Source organism: Mustela lutreola, chromosome 8 (genome assembly GCF_030435805.1).
Source record: "Mustela lutreola isolate mMusLut2 chromosome 8, mMusLut2.pri, whole genome shotgun sequence".
NCBI classification, from domain to species: domain Eukaryota; kingdom Metazoa; phylum Chordata; class Mammalia; order Carnivora; family Mustelidae; genus Mustela; species Mustela lutreola.
The window spans coordinates 51,762,171-51,788,433 of NC_081297.1; the positions used below are offsets into that span (position 1 = coordinate 51,762,171).

A 26,263-nucleotide genomic window follows, 5' to 3' on the forward strand; every position below is an offset into this window, starting at 1 on the left:
GCAGAAACCAAGAGCTGGACACAACCCACTGAGTCCTTCAGGTGCTGTTCTCACTTTAAATAAACACATTAATATCTGTGTTTTTATTCATAATTGTTTCTGTATTCTTTTTTGTGAAGAGAGCTGCTAAAATTGTATAAATTTCAGGCCTCACAAACTATGGCTACTCCTACAAAAGAAAAATGGTGAGTTCTAGCTAGGGATGCTTTGGTAGTCTAGAACAATTGTGTTTGGCAGTTTTCTTTTTCTGGTTTTACTGAGATACAATTGATGTGTAACATTGTATAAGCTTAAAGTATACAATATATTGATTTGATGCACTTGTGTACATATATTACAAAATAATTAGCACCATAGCCCTGTCACATCAGATCATTTCTGCTTCTCTTGTGCTGAGAATAATATGAGAGCTTTACTCTCAGCACCTTTAAGTATATAATATAGTAATATATATAGATGTGTATATATTTTATGCATATACATAGATACATAAAATGTATATACATATACGTGTGTGTGTGTGTGTGTGTGTGTAAAACACAGCATCTGCAGGTCATGTGTAACTACTGTTCCCATGCTGTCCTTGGTACCCCTGGTCTTCTAACTGGAAGTCTGTGCCCTTCTGCCAACATCTCCCGCATCTTTTCAGTTGGGGTGCTTTACTCTTGGAGGCTGTCTGCTCCCCTTTCACCACCACCATCACCACCACTTTGAAAATATGTGTGGGATGGGGTGGGGAATCCCATTAAAAGAGTATAGAGAAGCTGCTTTTATTTGACTAAGGTGCCGTCTGACCCTACATCTAGGAAAGATTCTGTGACTTCACTTGTCCTCCATCTGCATCTCTAACTCTCTGATCTAGCTGTAAAAATCACTTGTGTGTGTGCATGTGACATTTTCCTGGCTTGTTTCCATGGGGAAATGACTTGGGAAGTAACTAGCTATTTGAATAAAACCAGAATTTGACATTTACTTTGACACCAAAAATTCTGACTTGGCAACTCAAAATTTATGGTCACACAAGGGAGCCAACCTCTCTATTGTGTCAAATATTTCTTCTCATTGGAGATTATTTTGCTCTGATCCCCTTCTAAAAAATAATAATTTCACTTGAATGTTTCAGTTAAACATGTAGTATCTTTTTTTTTTTTTTTTTTTTGCATTTATTTATTGCATTACACACAGAAGAATAGTTTGAGAAGTTTGTTTAAAAATGCAAATCCCAGGGCACCTGGCTGGCTCAGCTGGTAGAGCATGAGACTCTTGATCTTGGGATCCTGAGTTCAAGCTCTATGTGGGTGTACGGTTTAATGTAAAAAATAAGAATAAAAAAGAAAAACAGATTTAATCATGTATAAAGAAGATGCATGCCTGTGATCTCACTGACATAAAATGACATCCATACCTCAGTGGCCACCAGACCATTCAGCAGATCATAGGCAAGCATGGCATCATTGGCTGTGATGTTTGAAGATCTTTTTTTTTTTTTTCCTTTGAGAGTGCAAGAGAGAAGTGGGGGGGGGGGGGGCGGGAGCAGAGGAGAGGGAGAGAGAATCTTAAGAAGGCTCCACACCAAGCATGGAGCTCGATGTGGGGCTCAATCTCACAACCCTGAGATCATGCCCTGGGCCGAAATTCAGAGTGAGACGCTTGATTGACAGAGCCACCCAGGCACCCCTGAAGACCACTCTTTAACATCTGTTTATATTTTTTATTATTTGAGTGTTCTTGGACCATGTGTGGTCAGACACATTATGTCTTCTTTCCTGAAGTGAGATACATAGTAACTCACTCTCCTGCTCCCTGGAGATCTCTGAAATCCTGCCATGATGCAAAAAGTCCAGTGCAGCAATAACACAGTCTGGTTATGTGGTTTTGTTAGGTCCCAATGGCCGGAAGTAGCAGTCCTTTTGTTATTTCTTCGTCAGGTGGTGAGAGGACTTACCCTCTCAACCAGGACATTTTTGAGAGTCAGTGTGGACATCTTTAATAATTATGCTGGGAAAACAGCACAAACCAAAACTATCTCATGCACACTGGGATGCAGGGCCACTCTGTGTGTGTCCTCACTGGAGTTGATACGACTCAGTCCACCTACACTGCACCCACAGGCATTCACTCACAGACTGAGGTTTCTTCTGACCTTTAGCTCTGTAAATGGGCATTTTAATGAATACAGACTTATTCCTCAGATGATCGATAAGCTAGATTCAAGCCATTCATTCACCGATTCATTCACTAAGCCTTTACTTCGTGGTGCACAAGACAGTGAAAGACCAAAGAAAGGAGTAGATCATTGGAGTAGCCCAGCATGTAAAGAAAATTCCTTCCTATGGCTTATTACCTCACTGAGCTGCAAAGCACTGGTCTCATGAGGAGAAAACAAAAGCCTCCTGCTAGAGTGGCCAGCCGGTAGCACTGGGTTCAGCTTCAGGCTTCTTACCTAATACTTCCACTGATATAGAAACATTTCAGCTATTAAGTTGTATCCATCCTCAAAAGTCACATGTTTACTTTGCAGACTGCAAAAGGAAAAGCAAACCCACAAGAATATCTGTGGTATATTTCAAATATAAAATTATGCCCACAGCCCAGAGAGCCGGCTCCTTTTGGGGAGCGTGGGTAGCCAGAGTATTTGTAATATTTAAATGTCCCTTGATGTGTTTGCAGTCAGATGCTCCGAGGTCATGGGGCCCGTCACATACAGCCCTAAGTCCTCCTATGATGAGTCAGAGAACATTAATGCCGTAAGTATCCCCAGCGACCACCGCATCCTAACCCTTCATTTCACTACAGAGACACTGAAGTTTTGAAAGGTCGTATCTTCTCCCTCACCATTCCTCAGTGAAAATCCAGTGCTGTGGCCAAACCAGATGGTATAAAGCTGCCCAAGCACACCCGCCCTCTCTCCCCTCCCCAGGCTTTGGCCCCTGAAGCTCCCACTGTGTGTCAGACATGTGATCCCACTCCTTCCTCCTCACATGCCATGTGATGAGTCACTGCTGCCTTCCACATTCCCTACAGGTGGTCAGTAGACTTTGAAAATGTGAACGACCAGGTGGTTTTGCCTAAATTTTAAGGAACAGAGGTGGGTTTCAAACCCAAGTCTTTTGCCACCAAATTCAATGTGTGTTTCATGACACCATGGAGATAGGGTCACAAGAGAGACTCTGCATGCTGTCTTGGTGGCTTTCCAGAATGCTAGCATTGAAATAATCGGCTTCGTTCATAAGACTGAACCACAAGGAAATATGGTGGAGTTTTAGGGGTTTTGGGGTACAAGCGCCATATTCAAAGTTCTCTAGGTTGAGCTTTTGAGTTGGCTACATGGGGTAGAGAGGATAAGACCTTGTCCTCTCCTTATTTTCTACTACCTGTCATCATCCTTATCTTGGGAACCATCTGGCTTTCCTGCCAAGAACACTATTAAGAGTCCCAATCACTGTTATTTTAAAAGAGACTTGTCCTTGAACTCCGAGGCCCTTGAGCCCACTCTGAACCCTCTCCTTCCACATACTAGCTTACTTTCAGGTGGACTGCCCAGAGATCAATGCCCTAAGATAATAACATGTGGTACATTAGAATTTTTGGTTTCCTTCCATGTCACCTCATTTGATCTTCCTAAGAGCTTTGTGAGAGAAGTGAAGCAAATGCTATCATATATATATATATATATATTTTTTTAAACAATTATTTCAGAGATGAGAAGATTGAGAACAAAAGAAAATAAGTGGTGGGGCGCCTGGGTGGCTCAGTGGGTTAAGCCTCTGCCTTTGGCTCAGGTTATAATCTCAAGGTCCTGGGATCGAGCCCCGCATCAGGCTCTCTGCTCAGCAGGGAGCCTGCTTCTTCTCCTCTCTCTGTCTACTTGCAGTCTCTCTCTGTTAAATAAATAAATAAAATCTTCAGAAAGAAAGAAAAAGAAGATAAGTGGCTTCTCTTAAGTCCCAAAGGTGGTTAGAAGCAGAGACCTGAAGTGGGGGCTTTTGATCCCAAAGACAGGGCTCTTGTTCCTCCCAAAAAGCCAGGCCTGAATTGTGCAAGCTCATGGGCCTCTGCTGTGTGCTTCAGAGGGAAAAAAGGTTGGTGAATTGGCGGAGTTGATAAAGCTGTAAAAGCCACAAGGGCATCCTAGAGAAGCAGCCCAGATCTGACAAATGGAAGAATTGATGGGCTCTTTTTAAAAGTAGCTTCGAGAAGCCTCCATCGGCTTACACCCATGTGAACTATCTTAACATGCCACCGAAGGTTCCTCTGTAGTAGAGCGGAGAGGCGAACACACATTTTCCACAAACGCTGAAGCAGCAGCCTGTGGCCAAGCCCTGAGTGGTGGGACTGGATGAAAGCTTGCTTGTCGCAAGCGCCTGTGTCCGCCAGTGCCTAGTGATGACACTAAGGACATCTCTAAGTGCTCTGCCACCAGGAGCCTGGGGACAGCAGTCCGCACTTGGCTCATTCAGGGGCACATTGGCCAAGGCTCTTCTGTGCCCCAAGATTCCCTCCTGCTCCCTCCTGTACACTGAGTTTTTTGTCAGCAGATCCAGTGAGGACAGGGAAGGAAAAGGAGAGAGTCTGCAACTTCCGTTAAGTTTCAGCACTCTGCATTCGGGTGACTGCGTGGCAGAGGTAACAAGTCAAATCCGCTTGGTCACCAGATTAGAGCAGCCTCTGAGTAGATCTCTGACGCGGAATGATTTTTCTTCCTCCCTTCCTCGCATTTCTTCTTTGTCTCAGCAAGTATGTCCCGAAGATCTATTGTTACTTACTATGAAAAATACTGTGAGCACGAGAAGAAATGCAAAGTGGGATCTCTGGCCAGAGGGTGGGTTTGGGGAGGGGAGAGAAGAGGCCCAAGTCACTGTGTGTTCGCGGTCAGCAGAACAAGGGTAGATGTGCAGTGAGGCAGATGCTTCTCTTGGCTGCTTATTGAATGCTCCCTAAATGCTAGCTCCCTGTTCTGTGTTCTGGGGATAGAAACAGAGAGGGCAGCTCAGACCTTTCCCCTTGAGGAGCCTACTGCCTCTGACCCTGTTTCTGAGGCAAGGCTCCCCCACCACTTGCATTGGAATTACCTGGCCTTTGTCTAAAGCTGATGCCTGGGTTCAAATTGACACAATCAGAATGTTAAAGGTGGGCCCTTGAATCTCAAGTTGTTGGGTAAGCACCCCCGGTGATTCTTCTTCTTCTTTTCTATTTTTTTAAAGATTTTATTTATTTATTTGACAGAGAGAGTATACAAGCAGACGGAATGGCAGAGGGAGGGGGAGAAACAGGCCTCTTGCTGAGCAGGGAGCCCGATGCGGGGCTCAATCCCAGGAACCTGGGATCATGACCTGAACCGAAGGCAGATGCTTAACTGACTGAGCCACCCAGGCGCCCCAGCCCCAGGTGATTCTTAGGCATAGGAGAGTTTGAGCATGATCTTGTGGCAGAGACAAACAAGGGGACCCAAACAGGTACAGCTAGGGAAGAGCTGTGCTGGGGGCGGGGGGTGTGGGCTTGTGACTACAAAGACTGGGGAAGAGGAATGGACCCTGCTTGTTGGTTTCCTTCAGGATGGCAGCAAAGGGGGGGCACTGCACCCCCCAGTCTAACACCACGTCCAGAGGAAGGAACGGGAGGCACAGGAAGGGACCTGTGCGAAGTAACCTCCCTTGTTGAGATCTTTGTTCAAACAGTGCCTTCCCAGAGAGGCCTGCTATAGCCAGGTCTTCTAGAAGGACTCTCTTATCATTTTTCTTATTTTTTTTATTTTAAATTCAATTAATGAACATATAATGTATTATTGTTTTCAAAGGTAGAGTTCAGTCACTCGTCAGTCTTATGTAAGACCCAGTGCTTATTATATCACGTGCCTTCCTGAATATCTGTCACTCAGTGACCCCATCTTGTCGTTCTTCTTACTCCGACGTTTCCTCAGAGCACCTATCCTCTTCTGACATTGGAGTTTGTGTATCTGTCTAATCTACTAGTGTAGAAGTTTTGTGGAACTGAGGGACACCTGCATGGCTCAGTCGGTTAAGCCTCTGACTCTTGATTTTGGCTTGGGACATGATCTTAAGATCATGAGAACGAGCCCCACATCCGGCTCCTAGTGCATAGAGCCTGCTGAAGACTGTTTCTCTCCCTCTTCCTCTCCCCTTCCCACCCTCCAAAGAAGCTGTGAGAGACCTCACAGCTGTATCTGCAGTGCCTAGAAAAGTAGCTGGCTCATAGTAAGTGCTCAGTAAACACATGAAGGTGCTTCTAGGTGGGCAGACAGATCCACACTGGCCCCGTCTCTCAGCTGCTCAAATCACATTGTTCTCAAAGACTGCAAGAATCTCAACGATTCCTGTGGCCTTTCTCTTCCTTCTTGGCAGCCAGGAACATTGGAAGGAGCCACAAGAAGCCCTGACCTCGTTCCCCAGCTCTCCTTCAGACAGAGGCATTTGCATAGTACATGTCTCCCCTACTGGGCCCCGCAGAGACACTCTTCCTGGTGTCTGGGTCCTGGGGAGCCTCAGAGCCATTAGTTAAATGTGCGGCTTCCTGGAATATCAAGAAACTATTTACAGAATGAAGAGGGAACTTTGAGAGGTGAGTGTGGTCTGATAGAGGAAGGCCAACGGCAACTTCAGGGAGAAGAGTCCAGAGCCTGGCAGAATCCTCTGGAGCCCTTGCCTCTGGGAGGATAGGCATGCAGCGGGCTGTCCTGTGCTGCAGCCCGGTTTTTCTGAGAGCTTTCTCACAAAATGTTCTGCATCACAGGTTAATGTATAAGACACGAGTTGTAAGTGGAAAGTTGGCAGAGTCCTTTGGAAATTGGCTAAAGGGCAGGAAATAAAGGGTAGCAATAAAAACCTAAAAGGATGTTAATTGGGGAGTGCCTCAGGGAACAGGGTTGAGACCAGCTTTTTATTATTTACATTAAAAATACTTGAGAATGGTTTTGAAAGGAGTTTCATGTTGGCTAATGAAACTGCATTAGAGAACTGTGTGTGGAAATGTGAACAGTGGAATTAGGGAAGGATTCAGTTTATTGATGGTATTGAAGAGAGCATTTTCTAACGTGTTTCCGTGCACCAATCCACACCCATTCTGCTGGCTAGACTTCCATTTGAGTAGTGGGCAGGATGACTTAAGATTACACAACTCGAATCTCTACATATTTTTGGCCAGCAGGAAAGCACCTGAAGGGATTCTGGCATCCTAAACCCAGGGTAGTCCTGAAATTAAATGGAGGTTATCTTCAGACCTAGAAATCCTTCTTTTTAGAAGGAGCTAGAAGACAGATAGAATATCCTACTTAGCTACAGGCATGAGATTGGAACTGGGATGTCTGACATCAGCACCCCACCTCCCATAACCTTTTTTATTCTGCAGAGTTCAGATTTTCACAGAAATGTATTGTACGTATACCCCAGTAGGAAGCTAGCAGAATCATTCCATCCTGGAAATAATACAGTGAGCCAGGACTGGGGAACCCAGAGCCAACATTTGCTGTCCTCTCTAAAGCCTGCCACAGAGGACAGGCTGGAGGCATCACGGAGGCCACCAAGCCCTGGATTCCCTTGCTCGCAAGCCTGGGCCAGTAGGAATCCCATTCAGCCTCACTACTCAGAGTGTGGTTCCGGGACCCAGGGCATCGGCGTCATGCGGGAGTGAGCTAGAAATGCAGCCTTTCTAGCCATACCCAGAGCTGAATTTGAGTCCACATTTTAGCAGGATCCCCCCCCCCCCCCGGACTCCTAGGCACATTAGCATTTGAGAAGCACTGCTGTAACATTTGTGACACCCAGGAATCACAAGAAAATACACCAAAGGGGATTTGGTAGGTTCCATGGAGTGAAAACTGGACCACATGAGTTCAGTGGCCTGAAGATAGAATTCGGGCATTTGGGATTTTCCAGTCTGCTGTAAACTAAAGATTCCCCTTGTTGTTTTCTTCAATTTGGCTTCATAAGGCACAGTGCCTTCTCTAGGAGGTAAACTTACCCTTGAAGTGGACATTCCCTTTTGAGGCAATGTTAAAAGCCAGTCCAGGATACCCCTGAGTTCTCTTCCCCTGAGTGTGGGGCACTAGCTAGTTGTTATCACCTAGTTAGCAGACCACAGAGGCGTGGGACCTGGAGGCTGCTTTTCACCTGCGCTCATTTTCCAAGAGCTCTGTGGGTAGGTGTGTAGTATGTTGTTGATTGCTGCTGCTGGGTGTAGGCTATGTCGGGGTGTCACAGGCTTGAACAAACCTTTCTAAACTGTAGGAGGCTTGGCTTTCAAAGATGTGGTTTTGAGCAGCCTCTAAGCCTCTTAGAATGGAATTCTTTTTAGGTTTGCGATGACCTAACACTGACTGTGTGTTATGGGGCACACGGCTGCTTAAACTCCAACCTCCTTCTTCTCCCTGGCCCTCCTCTGGCCTATAGCTTTCACTCAGACTTACTTTTAGAAGATAGGAGAGAGAAATGGAGGAGTTGAAGGAACTAGAAGATTAATGACACTGACCTGTGTTTGTCCTTAGCTCATGGGGTGGTGTACATAGGGGCTGTTTCTGCCAAATTAGGAGGGAATAGCAATGAAACCCCAAGCTCTTTTGCTGCCAGAGTTGGGTGAAAATAGAGTTGTGACCTAAACCAGATACTGCTTCATTTTTATTCTTTCTAGTTTTGTCAAGGTTATACCATTCTCTTGAAAGAATGGATGGATATTGAAATATCTGGATCATTCCAGGTCCTAGGGATGAGGAAAGACATCACATTTGCCAAGATACAGTTTGGAGACTCAGACTTAGCATGTGTCCTTTCTAACTGAGGCTAGACTGAGGCCCCTCAAATCTGAGTATAGTTCTGAGCCCCGTCCTTCCATGAGAGGAGTCCTGCCCCCAGGGCCTCAAACAAGTCAACCAAAAAGTGATTCCTGTGAGCCCATTAAACAAGTGCATCTCCTCAGTCCTAGACAAATACACACAGAGGAACTACCGAAGATGCAAGGCTGGCCTTCTCTCCCCCCCGCAGACAGAGCCCAGAAGCAGGGAACTCTGCTATCCGTCTTTATACTTAGAGCATCTGGCCCAGAGCGGGCCCTTAGTTAAGTATTTTCGGAATGGATGTACCAAGGAAGGAAGGGGGCAAGCTCTGAGTGCTCTTCTGGCTAGCACAGTATTTATCATAGGTATTGTGCTAGCTGTGTCTCTGGCATTGCATTTCCAATCCATTCTTCCTTGTCAACTATGAAGCCCATCTGGTGAGCCCCATATGTCTATACAGCAAGTCTCTGAAGGAGGCTACCCCTGGCCCCAGAGCTGGCTGCACAACTAAGCGCCTTAGAGTACGTCCCTAAAAACCCCTAGGCTAGAGGGGAAATGAGAAAGGAATTCAGAAGCTCATTTGTTGTGTGAAATAATGCGCTCTCTACCTCTGAAGTAGGAATGTTCCCATTCTTTTCAGGTAAGAGTCTACGATCTCTCCAGATATGAGCATGGAGCAGATGATGTGCTGATCTTGGCCACTGACGGACTCTGGGATGTTTTATCAAATGAAGAAGTGGCAGAAGCCGTCACTCAGTTTCTTCCTAACTGTGACCCAGATGACCCTCACAGGTTTGTGCATTTCGATAATGGTTGGATTGATCCTCGAGCCAGTTCTCACTGTGGGACTGAAATAATAATGCTGGGAGTGGATATGGATGGATTAGGAACTGCAAAAGGTACAATGTTTCTTACCAGATGTACTTTCACACTCAAATAAAAATTCTCCTTAAGTCGAACCTAGATGCAAGCGGTAGAGAATGTGATTTGTAAGATACTTCAGCAGCCTGTTTTTCACATTCTTTCTTCATAATTCCAAAGTGAGAATAATCCAATTTGTGATCCTTTTCAGGAGAGTAATACCAAATGCTGCCAACATTGATTTTTATCCATTGGGATAGGATTTCTTTTGAGAAATGTAGGGAAAGGAGAGAAAAATTAGAGGAGGTTTTCACTTGTAGTGTAATGGCAGTGTAAGTATCCCACACAACTCTAGGTGAGTCTCAGAAATGAACAAAAGTCCCCTCAGGAGAAAGGCAGCGTTCACTTAGAACACAAGGAAACAAGTCACCATGAGTAAAAGCCAGTAATAGCAGCAGACAGTGGAGTGTAACCTAGAAGTATTTCATTCTTCAATTTGTCAGCCAAAAATGGAAATATTTTAACTTTTCAGAAATGGGTTTGTTTTTTTTTTCCCAGAAATATTTTTAAAGGTGTTGAAAATAGAAGGTGCCTGGGTGGTTCAGTCATTAAGCATCTGCCTTCAGTTCAGGTCATGATCCCAGGGTCCTGGGATTGAGCCCTTCATCAGGCTCTCTGCTCTGCAGGAACCCTGTTTCTCCCTCCCCACTGCTTGTGTCCCCTCTTACTCTCTCTGTCTCTCTCTGTCAAATAAATAAATAAAATCTTTTTTTTTTAAAAGAAGTGTTAAAAATGGGAATAAGGACAAGAGACTATAAATTGACTATACATATTTTAAAAATAAGGAAATGGAATTTCAGGAGACTACAGATATAAAAGTGAGAGTTAAAAATTCAGTGCATTAAACAGATTGGGGATAGCTGAAGAAAACACTGGTAAGCTAGAAAATTGAATAGTCCAGAATATGGCTCAGAGAGCCAAAGAAGAGGGAAAATATAAAAATGAGATTATGAGTCTAGGGGAATGACCTAAGATGCTCTCAATTCCAAAAAGGAAATACTGTAGATGAGAAGAAAAAGAAAAAGTTCCATAATTGTTGAATGATGATAGTAAACTGAAGATCCAGAAAGCCCAAGATCTTAAGCAAAAGAAATGGAAATTATTAGTACTTCATAATGAAACTGAAGAACTTTAACCAAACAGGGCGCCTGGGTGGCTCAGTGGGTTAAGCCACTGCCTTCGGCTCGGGTCGTGATCTCAGGGTCCTGGGATCGAGGCCCGCATCAGGCTCTCTGCTCAGCAGGGAGCCTGCTTCCCTCTCTCTCTCTCTGCCTGCCTCTCCATCTGCTTGTGTGATTTCTCTTTGTCAAATAAATAAATAAAATCTTTAAAAAAAAAAAAAAAAAAAAAAAAGAACTTTAACCAAACAAAATAATGAAAGCAGCCAGAAAGAAAGGCAAAAGAGATCTATATAAATAACTAGACCAAAAGCTGACTTTTCAGAAACAACAATAGGATCCAAAAGACAGTGGAGTTGTATCTTCAGTTGTCTAAGAATATTTTATTAACATGAAAGTTTTTTTTAACATATATGGAAGAATTTTTCATATGTTGTAAAAATATCATTAAAGAGGATAAATTAAAGACATTTTTAGGCAAAACACAACCTGAGGAATTTTAATACCAACCAAACTGCTCTGAAGGAAATCCCAAAGGATGCACTCAGATTAAAAAAAAGGAAATGGCCCCAGATGGAAGATCTGAGAAGTAAAATGGCTTATTAAGGTAAAAGCTTAGTAAATTTGTAGATACATTGGCTATACAAAACAGAAACAATGTCTAATGTGGGGTACTAAAAATGGTAGAATTAAAATACTAAATAAAAACAATTAATTGGCAAGGGGGATTGGCAAATCAGTTACAGCGTGCTATGATTCTGTTAGAAAAGAGGTTCTCTTAAAAGAGTTTAACTTTAGGGGCACCTGGGTGGCTCAGTGGGTTGGGGCCTCTGCCTTTGGCCCAGGTCCTGGGATCGAGCCCTGTATCAGGCTCTCTACTCAGCGAGGAGCCTTCTTCTTCCCCCGCCTGCCTCTCTGCCTACTTGTGATCTCTGTCAAATAAATAAAATCTTTAAAAAAAAAAAAAAAAGGAGATTAACTTTAGACTCTAAATATGTTTAAGTAGCTAAGAAAACTATAGAAAACAAACAGAATGTATAATTTTCAATTAAGCAAGGGAGGTAAAACCTACATGGAATCAGAAACCAAACTTCTACATAATTTATAAATCAAAAACTTTGAAATTACTTGGGTTTGGGGCTACATGGGTGGTACATTCAGTTGGGTGTCCAATACTTGGTTGGCTCAGGTTGTGATCTCAGGGTCATGCAATGGGGCCCCATGTCAGGCTCTGCACTCGGCACAGAGTCTGCTTGAGTTTCTCTCTCTCTTTCTCATGTGCATGCTTGTTCTCACTCTCTCTCTCTCTCTCTCTCTCTCTCAAATAAATAAATCTTAAATAAAAGATTACTTGAGTTTGAATAATGGAAGATGCTACATATCAAAACTTAAAAAGGCTGAACTTCGAGCCTTTTATTTCTTAATTTTGGTGTAACTGAATAAGCTATGCATAGATAAAGATTCCACTCACCCCTGACCTGCCAGAAATACCTATATCCCCTCTATGTTATAAGATAGCTCTTTCTGGAACTCCCCACTATATCCCAAGAAAACCCTGGTCACAAGCTCTAGACTCCTTAGCACAGAGAAAGATTTTCTCAGACTAGGACCTCAGGGACTGAATTGTGTTATGGGGCTAGTTCTGTCTATATTACCACATAAACATGTACCTAAGGCCTCTTATAACTTCTAAATTCTAGGAGCCAAAGGAGTGGAGGTATCTACTTGTGGACCATATGTTCTGTTTTTGAGTGCAGGCTATTAGTAAACACCGGTCCTAATTTTAAATATTAGGTCTGCTGCCCTTATTTTTTTTTAAGATTTTTATTTATTTATTTGATAGAGAGCACAAGCAGTCAGAGAGGCAGGCAGAGAGAGAGAGAGAGAGGAGGAAGCAGGCTCCCTGCTGAGCAGAGAGCCCAATGCGGGGCTCAATCCCAGGACCCTGAGACCATGACCCAAGCTAAAGGCAGAGGATTTAACCCACTGAGCCACCCTGGTGCCCCTGCCCTTATGTTTTATAATAGCATCTAAATTTAAGAAGTGAAATAGCAGAATAAACACAGAAGTAATTGAAAAAAATATAGATAATAAAACAGATAACAAATATTCAATAAAAATAAATGATAAATGAATTAAGTTTCAAAATACAAAATCAATATCCTGGAATCTGTTGAGTTTCTCTACACTGATAACAAACTAGCAGAAAGAGAATGTAAGAAAACAGTCCCATTTACAATTGCATCAAAAGGAATAAAATACCTAGGAATAAATTTAACCAAGGAGGTAAAGACCTATACTCTGAAAACTGTAAGACATGGATGAAAGAAATGGAAGAAGACAAAAAGAAATGGAAAAACATTCCATGTTCATGGATTAGAAGAACAAATATTATTAAAATATCTGTACCACTCAAAGCAATCTATAGATTCAGTGCAATCTCTATCAAAATACCAAAAGTATTTTTCATAGAACAAGAACATATAATTCTAAAGTTTGTATGGAACCACAGAAAAATTGCCAAAGCAATGTTGAGAAGAAAAAACAAAGCTGGAGATATCACAATCCCAAATTTCAAGATATACTATGAAGCTGTAGTCATTAAAATAGTATGGTACTGACACAAAAATAGATACACAGGGAACAGAATAGAGAGTCCAGAAATAAGGCCACATTTTAATACTCAATCTACAGAGGCAAGAATGTACACCTTATGGTATTGGGAAAACTGGACAGCTACATGAAAAAGAATGAAACTGGGCCACTTTCCTATACCATATTTATACTTATTTATATCTTATAAATTCAAAATAGATTAAAGACCTAAAACCATAAAACTCCTAAAAGAAAACATAGGCCATAAACTCTTGGCCTTAGCAATGTTTTTCTGGATGTGTTTCCCCAGGCAAGGGAAAACAAAAGCAAAAATAAATAATTGGGACAGCATCCAACTAAAAAGCTGTTGCACTGCAAAGGAAACCATCAACAAAATGAGAAGGCTACCTACTGAGTGGGAGAAGATTTTTACAGTCATTGATATATCTAATAAAGGGTTAATACCCTATATAAAGAACTCCTGTAACTCAACACTCCAGGGGAATAAAAAATTGGGCAAAAGACCCGACTAGACATTTTTCCAAAGAAGACTTACGGATGGCCAAACGACAAATGAAAAGATGCTCAATATCACTAATCATCAGGGACATGCAAATCAAAACCAGCATGAGATAGCACCTAACAACAGAAATATTTATTATTTATCATTATTTATCAAAAAGATAAATAACAAGTTTGGCAAGGATGTAAAGAATAGGAAACCCGCCTGTACTAATGGTAGAAATGTGAATCGGTACAACCACTATGGAAAACAGTATGCACGGTTCCTCAAAAAATTAAAAACAAACAGTATGATTGGTTTTACTTGCAGTAGCCAAGATATGGAAGCAGCCTCAATGTCCACTGATGAATGGACAAAGAACATGTGGTGTATATACACAATGGGATATTACTCATCCATAAAAAAGGCGGGCATCTTGCCATTCTTAACAACATACCTGGAGGGCATTACGCTAAGTGAACTAAATCCAAGAAAGACAGATACCATATGAGTTCACTTTAATGTAGAATCTAAAAAACAAAACAAAGGAACAGTCAAACAGAAACAGACTCATAAATACAGGCAACAAACTGATGGTTGCCTGAGGGGATGGGAGTTGGGAGACTGGAGGAACAGGTGGACAGGATTGAGAGTTGCAAACTTCCAGAAAGAAAATAAATCGTGAGGATGAAAAGTACAATACAGGCAGTGTAGTGAGTAATATCATAGTAATTTTGTATGGTGACAGATGGTAAGTACCCTTATGGTGAGCATTTCATAATACATAATTGCAAATCACTATGTTTGTATCTAAAACTAATATAATACTGCATGTCAACTATATTCAATTAAAAATTTAAAAAAATTTTTTTTTATGATAAAGCCAAAGTTTGTTGTTTAAAGCAACTAACACATTAGGAAAATGCAAATCAGCACCAAAATGAGATACCACCTCACCCATGAGGATAGCTATTTAACAAACAAAAAGAACAACAACAACAAGAAGAAAAAAAAAAAAAAACAGAAAATTACAAGTGTTGGTGAGAATGTGGAGAAATGGGAACCCTTGTGCATTACTATTAAGAATATAAAATGGCAAGCAGTATAATGGTTCCGTAAAAAGTTAAACATAATAATCATATGATTTAACAATCCACTTCTGGGTATATACCCCTAAAGAAGTGAAAACAGGGACTCAAACAGGTATTTGTACACCCATGTTCATAGCAGTGTTATTTATAATATGTGGAAGGAAGTCATATGTCCACCAGTGAATGAATGGGTAAGGGAAATGTGGTGTATAATACAATGAAATGGAGTATTAATCAGCCTTATAAAAGAATGAAATTCTCACAGACGCTACAAAATGGGTGGTGGGTATTGACATTATACCAAATGAGATACTCAGTCACAAAACAAATACTGTATATGATTCAATTTATATGAGGTACTTAGAGTAGTCAGATTTGTAGATTCACAAAGTGAATGTGAGGATATTATGAAGATACGTGTATTCTTTCATAGGTACATTGTGAAGATATTAATTCGCTCTTACTGATCTTTAGAGGCAGTACAATTATAATTAGAATTCCAGTGAGGTTTTCATACAACTTCATAACCTTATTCTAAGATGTATGTAGAAGAACAAAATGCCACGAACGTTTGTGCCATTTCTGTATGGGTCTTACCCTTCTAGACAGTAAGACAAAATCAGAAGAATTAAAACAGCATAGAAAAAATTAAAAATTGAATCCTTTCCTCACACCATAGACTAAAATTAAGTCCATGCAAATTTAGACTTAAATGTGAAAGGCAAAATAAATACAACTTACAGAAAATACTTTGGGAGAGACTGTCTTTATGATCTTAGAGAAGGATTTCTTTTTTTTTTTTTTAAGATTTTATTTATTTATTTGATAGAGATCCCAAGTAGGCAGAGAGGCAGGCAGAGAGAGAGGAGGAAGCAGGCTCCCTGCTAAGCAGAGAGCCTGATGTGGGGCTCGATCCCAGGACCCTGGGATCATGACCTGAGCCAAAGGCAGAGGCAGAGGCTTTAACCCACCGAGCCATCCAGGTGCCCCTAGAGAAGGATTTCTTAAAGAAGACCCAGAAAGCACAGACAATAAAAGATTGATAACCTTAGCTGCATTAAAACTAGCATTAAAACTTTTCATTCTTGAAAAGACAACATAAAGAGAGTAAAGTGACAAGCACGAGCTGGGAAAAGATTTTTGCAACTTGTATCAGTGAAGAGGGATTCATAGCCATGACATACACAGTGAACTCTCACAGATCGATAAAGGAAACACAAACAACCCGTAGAAAAATGAGCAAAAACCAAACACTCATGACACAGAAGAACATTAATAACCAGTAAATGTATTTTAAAAACACTCAACTGCTGTAAGCAGAGAGGCACAAATTAAGAAAACGGAGTAGCACAGATGGCTTTGTGAATCTGTAGAATTTGGGCCTTTGCACATCTTGTGACTCCAAAATTCTCCTCTCTCTCACACTCTCTCTTAGATAAATAAGTAAAATCTTAAAAAAAAAAAATGCACATATTATGATTCTATTTACATGAAGTAGAAAACTAACAATATATCATTTAGGTATATAGATACTAAAACTGTAACAAAAAACATGCCAATTAACCCAAAATTGAGGATAATAGTTATGTTGGTAGAAGGGGTGAAAGGGAAGGGAAGGGTATGTGTGTGCTTGAGAAAAGGCCACTGTGAGCTTCTAAGGTACTTTTTGGTGCTTATTCCTTTAGCTAGATGGCAGGTGCATGATTATGCATGCTGGTTTGAAACTACATATTTGTTGTTTGCGTTTGTTCCTGTGTAAACTGAGAGGCAGCATAGTCCTGGTGCTTACTAGCATGGAACTGAGTCAGACTGCCTGAGTCCAAATCCTGGTTCTGCCCCTTTCTAGACTTGTGTTTCTTAACCTCTCAGTGCCTCAGCTTCCTCCTCTGTGAAATGGGGGTTCCGACAGTACTGACTTCATGCATCTCTGTAAAGTGAAGTGCCTACTAATCACTAAGCAGTAATGGGTATTTATTGTTGTTACTCTGTGTTTGATGCTGTTTTTCTATGTTTCATATATTTCCCAATGAAAAATATTCCTTTAGGAAAAAAGTGAAGTGAGGCTGTTTCTCTCTTCCTTGACTTGGTTGGTATCCAGTTATTTGGATTCTCTCTCTTTTTTAAAAGATTTTATTTATTTATTTGACAGAGACACAGCGAAAGAGGGAACACAAGCAGGGGGGAGTGGGAGAGGGAGAGGCAGGCTTCCCGCTGCCAAGCAGAGAGCTTGATGTGGGGCTCGATCCCAGGACCCTGGGATCATGACCTGAGCCAAAGGCAGAGGCTTAACGACTGAGCCACCGAGGTGCCTCTGGATTCTTTTATTTGAGCTTAAATTAATTTTTCTCCTGTTGGGCTTTTAGTTTTAATCTGTGTTTTATATCCTGCTTGTTAGCAACATTCTGACTGGTTTTCTCTACTGTGATTATTTTTATAAAGCTTTGCAAATCCAGCTGACAGGTATGAGTGCGAAGGCACCACTTTTTTTTTTTTTTTTTTTTAATCTCTCCGGGCTGGCTTGGTTTTGCTTACCAGCCCATCTCTCTCCATGGCAACAAATCTGCCCTCCAGGGAGTGGTATAACCTACGGACAGTGTTGTCGCTGGGCAGGTGCACACCCGGTGAAAGCGGGCTCCAGGGTTCCAAGAACTGCTGCCTTCAGAGGCCGGCTTTTGAGGGATTTCTGTGGAACAAACAGGGCAGTAAAGAAAAGGGTTTTGGGTCTGCCTTTCAGGGAAGATGGCAAACCAAAGCCTAAGAAAGACTTCTGTATCCAGTAGATGAATGAGTGAAAGGGAAGTTTGTAAGATAAGCACCGTTTTATTGGTAAGAAGGAGATTACTGGGCTGGAGATCAGAACAAATTCTGGTTGGCTTTTGAGACCTTAATCAAGGAAGACCTTATAGGCAGAGGTTTCTCCTTGGCCACATAACTCCCATTCAGATTCAGTCATTTAGGAAATATTACTCAGGACATGTTTTATAAGCCATGGTCTGCTGGGTGTTGGGGAAGAAACCTGGGAAGCAAACAAACCTGGCTCCTGCCCTCTGGGAGTTTAGAGTCTAGAGGGCGTTATGGACACTTAAGGAAGTTACTGTAAAAGTGATTAAAGGCAGCCAAGCCCAGAGGGGGATAGCCAAGAAAGCATCCCACAGGAAGGGGTGTCTAACCTTAGACCAGGAGAGCAAATGAGGAGGCGGGAGGGCAGGACAGGGGAAGGGCAAGGTGCGGCTGGGGAGGGAGGACCGGGTGCAGTCGAGGCAGCGGGTGTCAGGGTGGCTGACTGGGCTGAGTGTAGGGTGCTGTCCACACACGTGTGAGAGGCAAACAGGCTGTGAGTGGCCGACCCTAGGAACTCACAAGATTTTTTATTTTTTTTTTTTTAAGAATTTATGTCTTTGGCAGAGAGCGAGCAAGAGATCACCAACAGAGAAAGGGGCAGAGGTAGAGAGAGAAGCAGGCCTCCAGCTGAGCAGGGAGCCCAGTGTGGGGCTCAATCCCCAGGACCCTGGGATCATGATCTGAGCCAAAGGCAGACGCTTAACCCACTGAGCCACCCAGGCACCCCAGGAACTCACCAGATTAATGAATGTGGAAATTAGTTTTTAGGAAAGGAAGTCTATAATAATGACAGGAAGTGTATGTAATTCTATTCATTCCATAATCCATAATCAGCAAATCGCCTATGTAATCTGATGGTGAAAGCACAAAATGTGGGTTATTTCTCTACCCCCTTTGCTCCTTTGTAGTTAAACTATGCTAGGAAATCAGAAAAACTGAATTTATTTCACACTCATGGCATAGAAGTGATAAACTTTTCTCTTTCACGGGCAACTTATTTGTACATATTCTGTGTGTGATTTGGGAGCTGAGCCCCACACTTGTGCCCTGGAGGAGTGTCTCTTTGTGCGGCCCATGGAGAGCTCGGTCCCAAAGGCCGTGGTAGGGGGTTGTTCCAACTGGGAGCTGTTCTGATCTTCCTGTGCTATTGAAATACGAGGGAAGGTCATCCTAATGAATTTTAGTCAAAGTTGTAATGTCTGTGAGGAGGCAGGACCCACTTTATATCCGCAGAGGTTCTGTGGGCTCTTCCTTGGCCAGAAGGTTCACTTCTCCCCACATGTATAGCCCAGGACCAAAGGTTTACCTATTTGATCATGTTGGAAGGTGGGGCCTGGCTAGTTGGTTGGCTTGCTTGCTTTCTTTTCTTTCTCTTTCTCCCTTTCTTCCTTCCTCTTTCTTTCTTTCCTCGTTTCCTTTCTTTCCTTCCTCCTTTCTTTTTCTTTTTTTCTTTTCTTTTGCTTGGAGTATGCCCTGAAGTAGAGCAGAGCTGGTCCTTCTGTGTGTCCGTAGTGGGGTTACGCTTGGAACTGTTTACAGGAAGTATTCCAAGCTAGCACTTGAGTTGGATGGTTGGAACTCATGGAGGTTGGGCTACACAACTTGTAGTTCTCTGTAATAGCAGGAAGATTCTCTATTGAGGCCTAAATATCCTGCACAATTTGGAAAGGCTTTTGGGGAAAGGGCTGGAAGGGGTTTTCTGAGGCCGAGGGGACTGACTTGTCCCCTCTTGTCAAAATTTAGTGGTAGAAAATTCAGTGGTAGATCTCCTATGATGAATATTCAAAATAGAGGCAAGTGTGTAAACATTCAAAGAGGATGCTTAATATTCTGTCAGAAAGTAATAAATTGTCAATATGACTGAGGGGGAAGGGCAGGAGCAAAGCCGGAGGGAACTAGGGCTGAAGAACGGTTCACCAAACATGAGAGCACAGTGTGCAGTCACCTTCCAAATGCCATGGCAATTTTGCCCAAAAATCTTGCCCAAAACCTGTCTGTGGAAACCTCCTCTTTGTAACATGGACCTACTGACCCTCGGTCCCCCTGTCATGACATGCAAGGGGCTTTTTATGAGCTATTAAATCTGTAGGCACCAATACACCATAAATTCCACAAAGCGTTTCCCTAACAAGAGAAGTCGTCGTGGGGCGCCCACGTGGCTCCGTCAGTTAAGCGTCTGCCTTCGGCTCAGGCCATGATCCCAAGTCCTGGGATTGAGCCCCGAGCCCCAATTGGGCTCCCTCTCAGCGGGGAGTCTGCTTCTCCCTCTCCCTCTGCTGCTCCCCCTGTTTGTGGAGAGAACACACATGCACTTTCTCTCTGCCAAATAAATCTTCACAAAAGAGAGAGAGAACCCTCATTGATGGTCTCACTTTAGATGGTGTTCTTCACATCCATGCTCTCTGAGATTCAGATCTGTGTGCGTCCATGAGGAAGAGATTCCTCCGTAGGAAGTTAACGTGCAAAACCGCCATTGACACGGACAGCAGCCCATGCGGGCAGCTATTAATTGGTAGTTGGTATTTTCTTGATAATGTGAAATTTATTTTGGCTAAAGATGAAAGCTCTTTTTATGAAATCTTTCCGTGAATTAGCTGAACTAATTTCTACCAGCACTGCATGGTTTTGAAAAACTATGCCTCAAATGCAAAAAGGAAGGGTTCGCCCAACCGCCCCCCCAATATCAATTACATGTTTGAAGAACAAATTTGTGAGTGCTTGATCTGCTATTTGAAGACCAGATAAAATCTGCATTTGGGGTTTTTGTTTTGTTTTGTTTTGTTTTGTTGCAGTGTCTGACATATTTAGAACCATGGGAACTGGGAAGTCAGTCTGTGACCCTGCCTTTAACGGTCTCTGAACAGAACGCCATCAGGCCCCTCTGCCCTTCCTCACGGCTGTTTCTGTGGCCGCCAGAGCAGAGCTGTGTGGCACTTAGTTGGAATATCAGGGCATTTTAAAGGGCTTGCCAGGGGGAGATTGTGAAGGGAATGTTTTTTTGCTGCCTTTCATGTTGAAATTTTGCTATTTGGGAAACAAATGAAAATAAACACACACCACGTAAGGAACTGGGGTGGGGATTTTGGGGCTGGTGCCAGGGGCAGAGGGCTGGAGGAGGCCCGGCAGGTGTTCTTGCCCTCTCCTTTGTCTCCTGTGGGTGTGGGCAGCTCTTCTGGGTCTGTGGCCTTGTACCTGCTGGCACATTAACCCCTCATGTACACAATGGCCATGTCACAGAGCTGTCATCATTCCAGTGTCTCAGGAACTCCCACCTGAGTGGGATCCGTGCATCCCGGGCCCGGGGACGGAAGTGGTCGTGAGTGGCTTCATAAGTTTAGAGGCAGACAAGGGACCAGTGTGGTTCAGCTCCCAGGAGTGAGCCTGAGAGATGCCTCCTCCTGGGATGAGTTGCCCAGGTCCAAATACAGTAAGAAAGCCCTCTCCAAGCCGCCCCTCAGCCCCAACCCACCTGGTCACCATAGAGCCCTGCCCATGTTTGAAAGCTTGGGAGAGCTTTTCTACCTCTTAAATTTCAAAGGCCTACTCAGAATGCAAAGAAGATTCCTCCTCCTGTTCCCATCACACTCTATTACTGCTGGGCGTCAGCAGATGGAGGCAGCCTTTTATATGCAAATATTTGGAACCATTAATTCCCCAGTTCCTGCCGCCTCCCTCCCTCTTGTGAGACCCTGATCTGTACCATCTAAATGGCAAATAGCAGTTCCCACCCAACTGGAACTATTAAAGCCTTTAAGGCATGGTGATAGCCTGAGGCCTGAAATGGACGTAGCTTTGACACCAGTGCTGATTCAAATGCGGTCTCTCTGAAAAACGTGCTCTCTAAGAGGTGGATGACGGAAGGCAAATAAATCCCTAGGGGAAGAGAAAGACATTTTACGATTAATGAGGAAAATGATAACTGACGTGTACTGACCTCCCACCAAGTGCCGAGGCGGTGCTGGGGGCTCTGTGGAAGGATCTTGATCGTTCTTTGCAGGAGCCTTTGAGGTCTGCCCTGTCATCATTCCAGATTTATAAGTAAGAAAAGAAGGGCTCCAAGAGGCTCTGGAATTTGAGTGCCCAAGTGGGCCGTGGTAAAACCATGATTGGACCCTAGGCAACCCACACACACACCCTGAGCCCCTTTGTGTGCTCTGCTGAGGAGGTGAAAGAAGTAGGAACTGCCACAGAAACGGCGAGGACAACAGAGACAATTGAGGATTTATGGGTCTCCTTCCACTCTGTTAGTGCCGCTGTGAAAGAGCTTCTGGCCTTCCCATAGTCCTTCAGCCCTCTTCCTCTCTTTGTTTTCCTCCCTCCCCTGCTGTCCTTTCCCTGCTCCCTCCTGCTGGAGCCCGAGGAAGCCTCTGAGCCAAGCCCTGTGCCTTGTGCTAAGTTAGCTCCCTCCCTGGCAGCCATTTCTTTCAGCAGAGCTTTGCTGATCAATATTGAAAGTTGCGGCCAGAGAAGAAAAATGTTCTCAAAATACAAAACTTGTCTCCCAGGGAGATTCTTTCTTAGAAGAGAGCGAGTCCTTCAAACTGCTCCAGCAGTTCTCTCAAGCGTTCTGACCAAGCATTCTGAATAAAGCATCCAGGAATGGCCCTTCCTTCGTCTGCTCCACATCCAGCTTCCAGAATGGCCAGGCTCTTCCGCCGCCTCACAGCCTCAGCCCGTGTTAAATGGAATCTGCTTCCCTGTCACTGTCTTCAGCCGTGCCATATTCTTCTTTGCTCCTCTCCTGTATATTTTTGTACTCACATTTCAAGTTTTAACTCCGTCTGTGGCACATGTCTGCCCTTGTGCTGAGTCTCAGTACCAAAATCTGTAGAGCTCTCCCGTTTTACTGCTACATTTAGCAATCTCTTTCATAGTCACCAAACCAGGCAGACTTTGTCAGGTAGAAATAGGAAGAAAACCAAATAGGAGTGGGGATACTGAGTTCTTTTTGTCCAGAGATTGTTGTTTCCTCTTGTACCAGTTTTGATATAAAGCAACCTTACAAATGGTTTCATGCCTGGGGCAAGTTGGCTCTTGAATATGGATGCCAGTGGATTTTGAAATGATGACCAGCCTGGCTGAATACTGGAGTTCAGTTATAAACCGTCTCCCAAGAACTGGTTTCTGGAGTTCTGTTGAGTTGATCATTTATGAGGAAAGCTCCTACAAGTGCCCTCATTTTACCTGAATGCTATTTCTAACTTCATTTCAGGACTGGATCTCCTATAGCCTGAAAGAAATGTCAGGGAATTGGTTTTAAAGACTTCAGCTGTACTGTTAAGTCACTGAATACAGCCTCTACTCAGTCCCCTTCAGTTATCCACACAGGCTGCTTTTACAGAGGGGTTACCACACTCATCAGAGAAGTCTGGCAAAGAGAAGTCACGTGGAGGAATCTGAGCTCCTGGCAACAGTGTTGGAAGAAGTGATCCTAGGCATTATCCCTAAGCCTCCCACTCAGGTCGGGGCTGTCCTTCCCTGACGCACATGGATACATGGATGACGGCAAGAACCTGATGAAACTGAAGTTCTTTGAGGAGGGTATATGGTTGGGTAGACTCACCATACAGGAAGTGGGAAGTTAAACCTCACACCACTCCTGTGTTATGAAAATCCTAAACCAAGAAATTACATGTTCTACAGTTGGAAAAACCCATAGTGTTTCCTAGTAAAAGCAAATTTTAAAAGCTCTCTGTAACCTAGGGCACAGAGTTAGCAATCCTACCAAAGAGAAACATCTTCAAACCCACTGTGAGAAAGAATAACTAGACACAATGGAGCCTTCTCTCTACCTCTCCAAAGAAAACCCAGTAGAACAGGTTGAAACTTTAAACTTGCACAGATAGAACCATAAGGCACGAAGAGCTGAATTTGGAAAACAACCAAATGGAAATTCACAATGGGGTTAAAGTATATCACTAAAATAAAGTTACCATAGTTCACCCTTGAATAACATGGGCTTCAACTGCATTAGTCCACTTACACATGGATTTTTTTGGACAAAGTACTTTAAATGTGTTTCAATAATGTTTTCTGTAGCTTACTTTATTGTAAGAATATAGTAAGTATAATAAGTATAACATACCAAATATATATTAACTGACTGTTTATGTCATCAGTAAAGTGTCTGGGCAACAATAAGCTATTAGTAGTTAAGTTTTTGGAGACCCAGAAATTATACTTGGATTTTTTACTGTGATTGGTGATTGGTGTCCCTTAACCTCCATGTTTTTGAAGAGTTAACTGTACTGAATGGACTGAAGAGTAAACTGCTAAAACAGGAATTAGTGAATTTATAGAAATCAAAAGAGAAAAAAGAAGACACAAAAGAAGTGGAAATCTGGAAGGCAAAATGGGGAAGGTCTAATAGGAGAAAATATTAAAAAAAAAAATAGAGTGCAAGCAATATTCAAAAAGTTCTCAGTTGAAGAACTTTCCATAACCAAAGAAATATCCTCTTATTTAAAGGAGCAAAACAGATTCTCAACCATGACAGATAAAAAGGAATCCTCATTTTTATGTCTTGCATTGTTATGTCTTTTCAAAAAGCACAGTTAGTATATTAATTTATTTACATAGTTATGGATTATAAATGATAATAATTACTAATAGAGGCTTAAAAAAAGATGAAATTCAACTACCTGGCAGTAACACGGGTGATGATAGAAGGCATTCTAAGATCCCTTTATTTTCAATTGTTATCGATCGTTATTTATTGTTATCAATTGTATGTTACTTCATACAATCGATAATAATAGTAAAAACTTAAAAAGTTACCAATGAGAAGATTTTTTTTTTAAAACTTGACAGAGAGAGACAGCCAGAAAGGGACCACAAGCAGGGGGAGTGGGAGAGGGAGAAGCAGGCTTACCACTGAGCAGGGAGCCCGACATGGGGCTCCATCCCAGGACCCTGGGATCTTGAACTGAGTTGAAGGCAGACGCTTAATGACTGAGGCACCCAGGCACCCCAAGATATTTCCTTATAAAGAAATATCTTCTCAGTAAGAGAAGTCACAATAAATGAAATATTATCTCTAAAATGCTGAAAATAATAGTCAATCCAGAATTCTATACCCAATAAAGCTACCAGGCAAGATTAAAAACAAAAGCAAAAGATTTTTGTGGTCCAAAGACTGGAGTGAGTTTAATCCTTCTCAGACCATTGTTGAAAGAATTTCTAAAAATGAACTCCAACAGAAAAAAAAATCAAATCCAGAAGGAAGGAATGGATTTCAAAAAGCACAGAAGTTAGTATATTAATTTATTTACATAGTTATGGATTGTAAATGATAATAATGACTAATAGAGGCTTAAAAAAGATGAAATTCAACTACCTGGCAGTAACACAGATGATGATAGAAGGCATTCTAAGATCCCTTTATTTTCTGAAGGAGGACATAATACTGATTAACCTATGTATTAAAAACTTAAGCATAAGTGCTAAAATGATAGAAATTAACTATCACTTCTAAACCAGTAGAGGGAGGGAAAGGTATTAAAGCAATCAACCTGACAGAAAGCAAGAATGAAGAAAAACATAATCAGAAAACACACAGGAATTTATATATATTTATATGTATTAGTGATGGCAGAAATAACCTCAGGTGTATCTGTTTTTATAATAAATATAGCTTATATCTTAATAACTATGAGATTAGATTTTAATTATCCATGTACCACTAATGAAATACACTTTAAAATACAAAGTTTAGAAGTCCTACTCAGTCTTGTGGATTTTATCATCGAAAAATGACCATCTTTTCTTGCCCAAGATCACATAAACTCAGGATGATAGAGGGGCAAGTCCCATTTCAGAAGTGAAAATAGGTGTTTATTGATGAATTCTTAAGTCTTCACTGGGGCCTCCCAAGGAACTTAAGAAGCATCAGAGAGAAGAGCTTGTGGCATGTGGCATGAAAGCTCAGGTGCAGGAGAACTGGGGTGTGTGGAATGGAGTGGAAGCTGTTTACCCCCTGAACTCCCTCTCCTACCCCACCCCAAAAAAGGAGAATTCAGAAAGACAGGAGACATCATAGGTAAAGAAGATGGTCAGTGGTATCTGCTGGAGCAAGGTTGAGCTGAACAAGTACTGAGAGGAAGCTTTTAGGTCAAGGTGTAAGAGGCCAGATGAGTGAGGTGTAGTGGCCCCACTGGTAAGAGATTAAGGAGGAAAAGGAAAGAAATTGAAGAAGCAAAAATGGATTTCTGTCTCAAGAAGTTCAGCACCTAAGGGAAGACAGAATGGATGGTAAAGAGAAATTCAGGCTCAAGGGAAGTTATCTTGGAATAGGCAATAACCACTTTTAAGAATAAAACCTTAATTATCTAGAGCCCTCGGGAAATGAGTTTCCTGGGTAACCATCTTTTCTAGGTGACCTAATGCTGCTTTTTAAAATACCACTGCTAAT

The 26,263-nt window shown here is 42.4% G+C and overlaps 1 protein-coding gene across 3 annotated transcripts in view; it reads left to right on the forward strand.

Moving 5' to 3' along the window:
• PPM1H (protein phosphatase, Mg2+/Mn2+ dependent 1H) overlaps window positions 1-26,263 on the forward strand; it is a 257,848-nt gene that overhangs the window by 223,215 nt on the left and 8,370 nt on the right. For all 3 annotated transcript variants that reach the window (XM_059184752.1, XM_059184750.1, XM_059184751.1), the window contains one exon: window positions 9,426-9,577. In XM_059184752.1, the coding sequence (XP_059040735.1) occupies window positions 9,426-9,577 (152 nt within the window). The remainder of the gene's footprint in view (window positions 1-9,425; window positions 9,578-26,263) is intronic.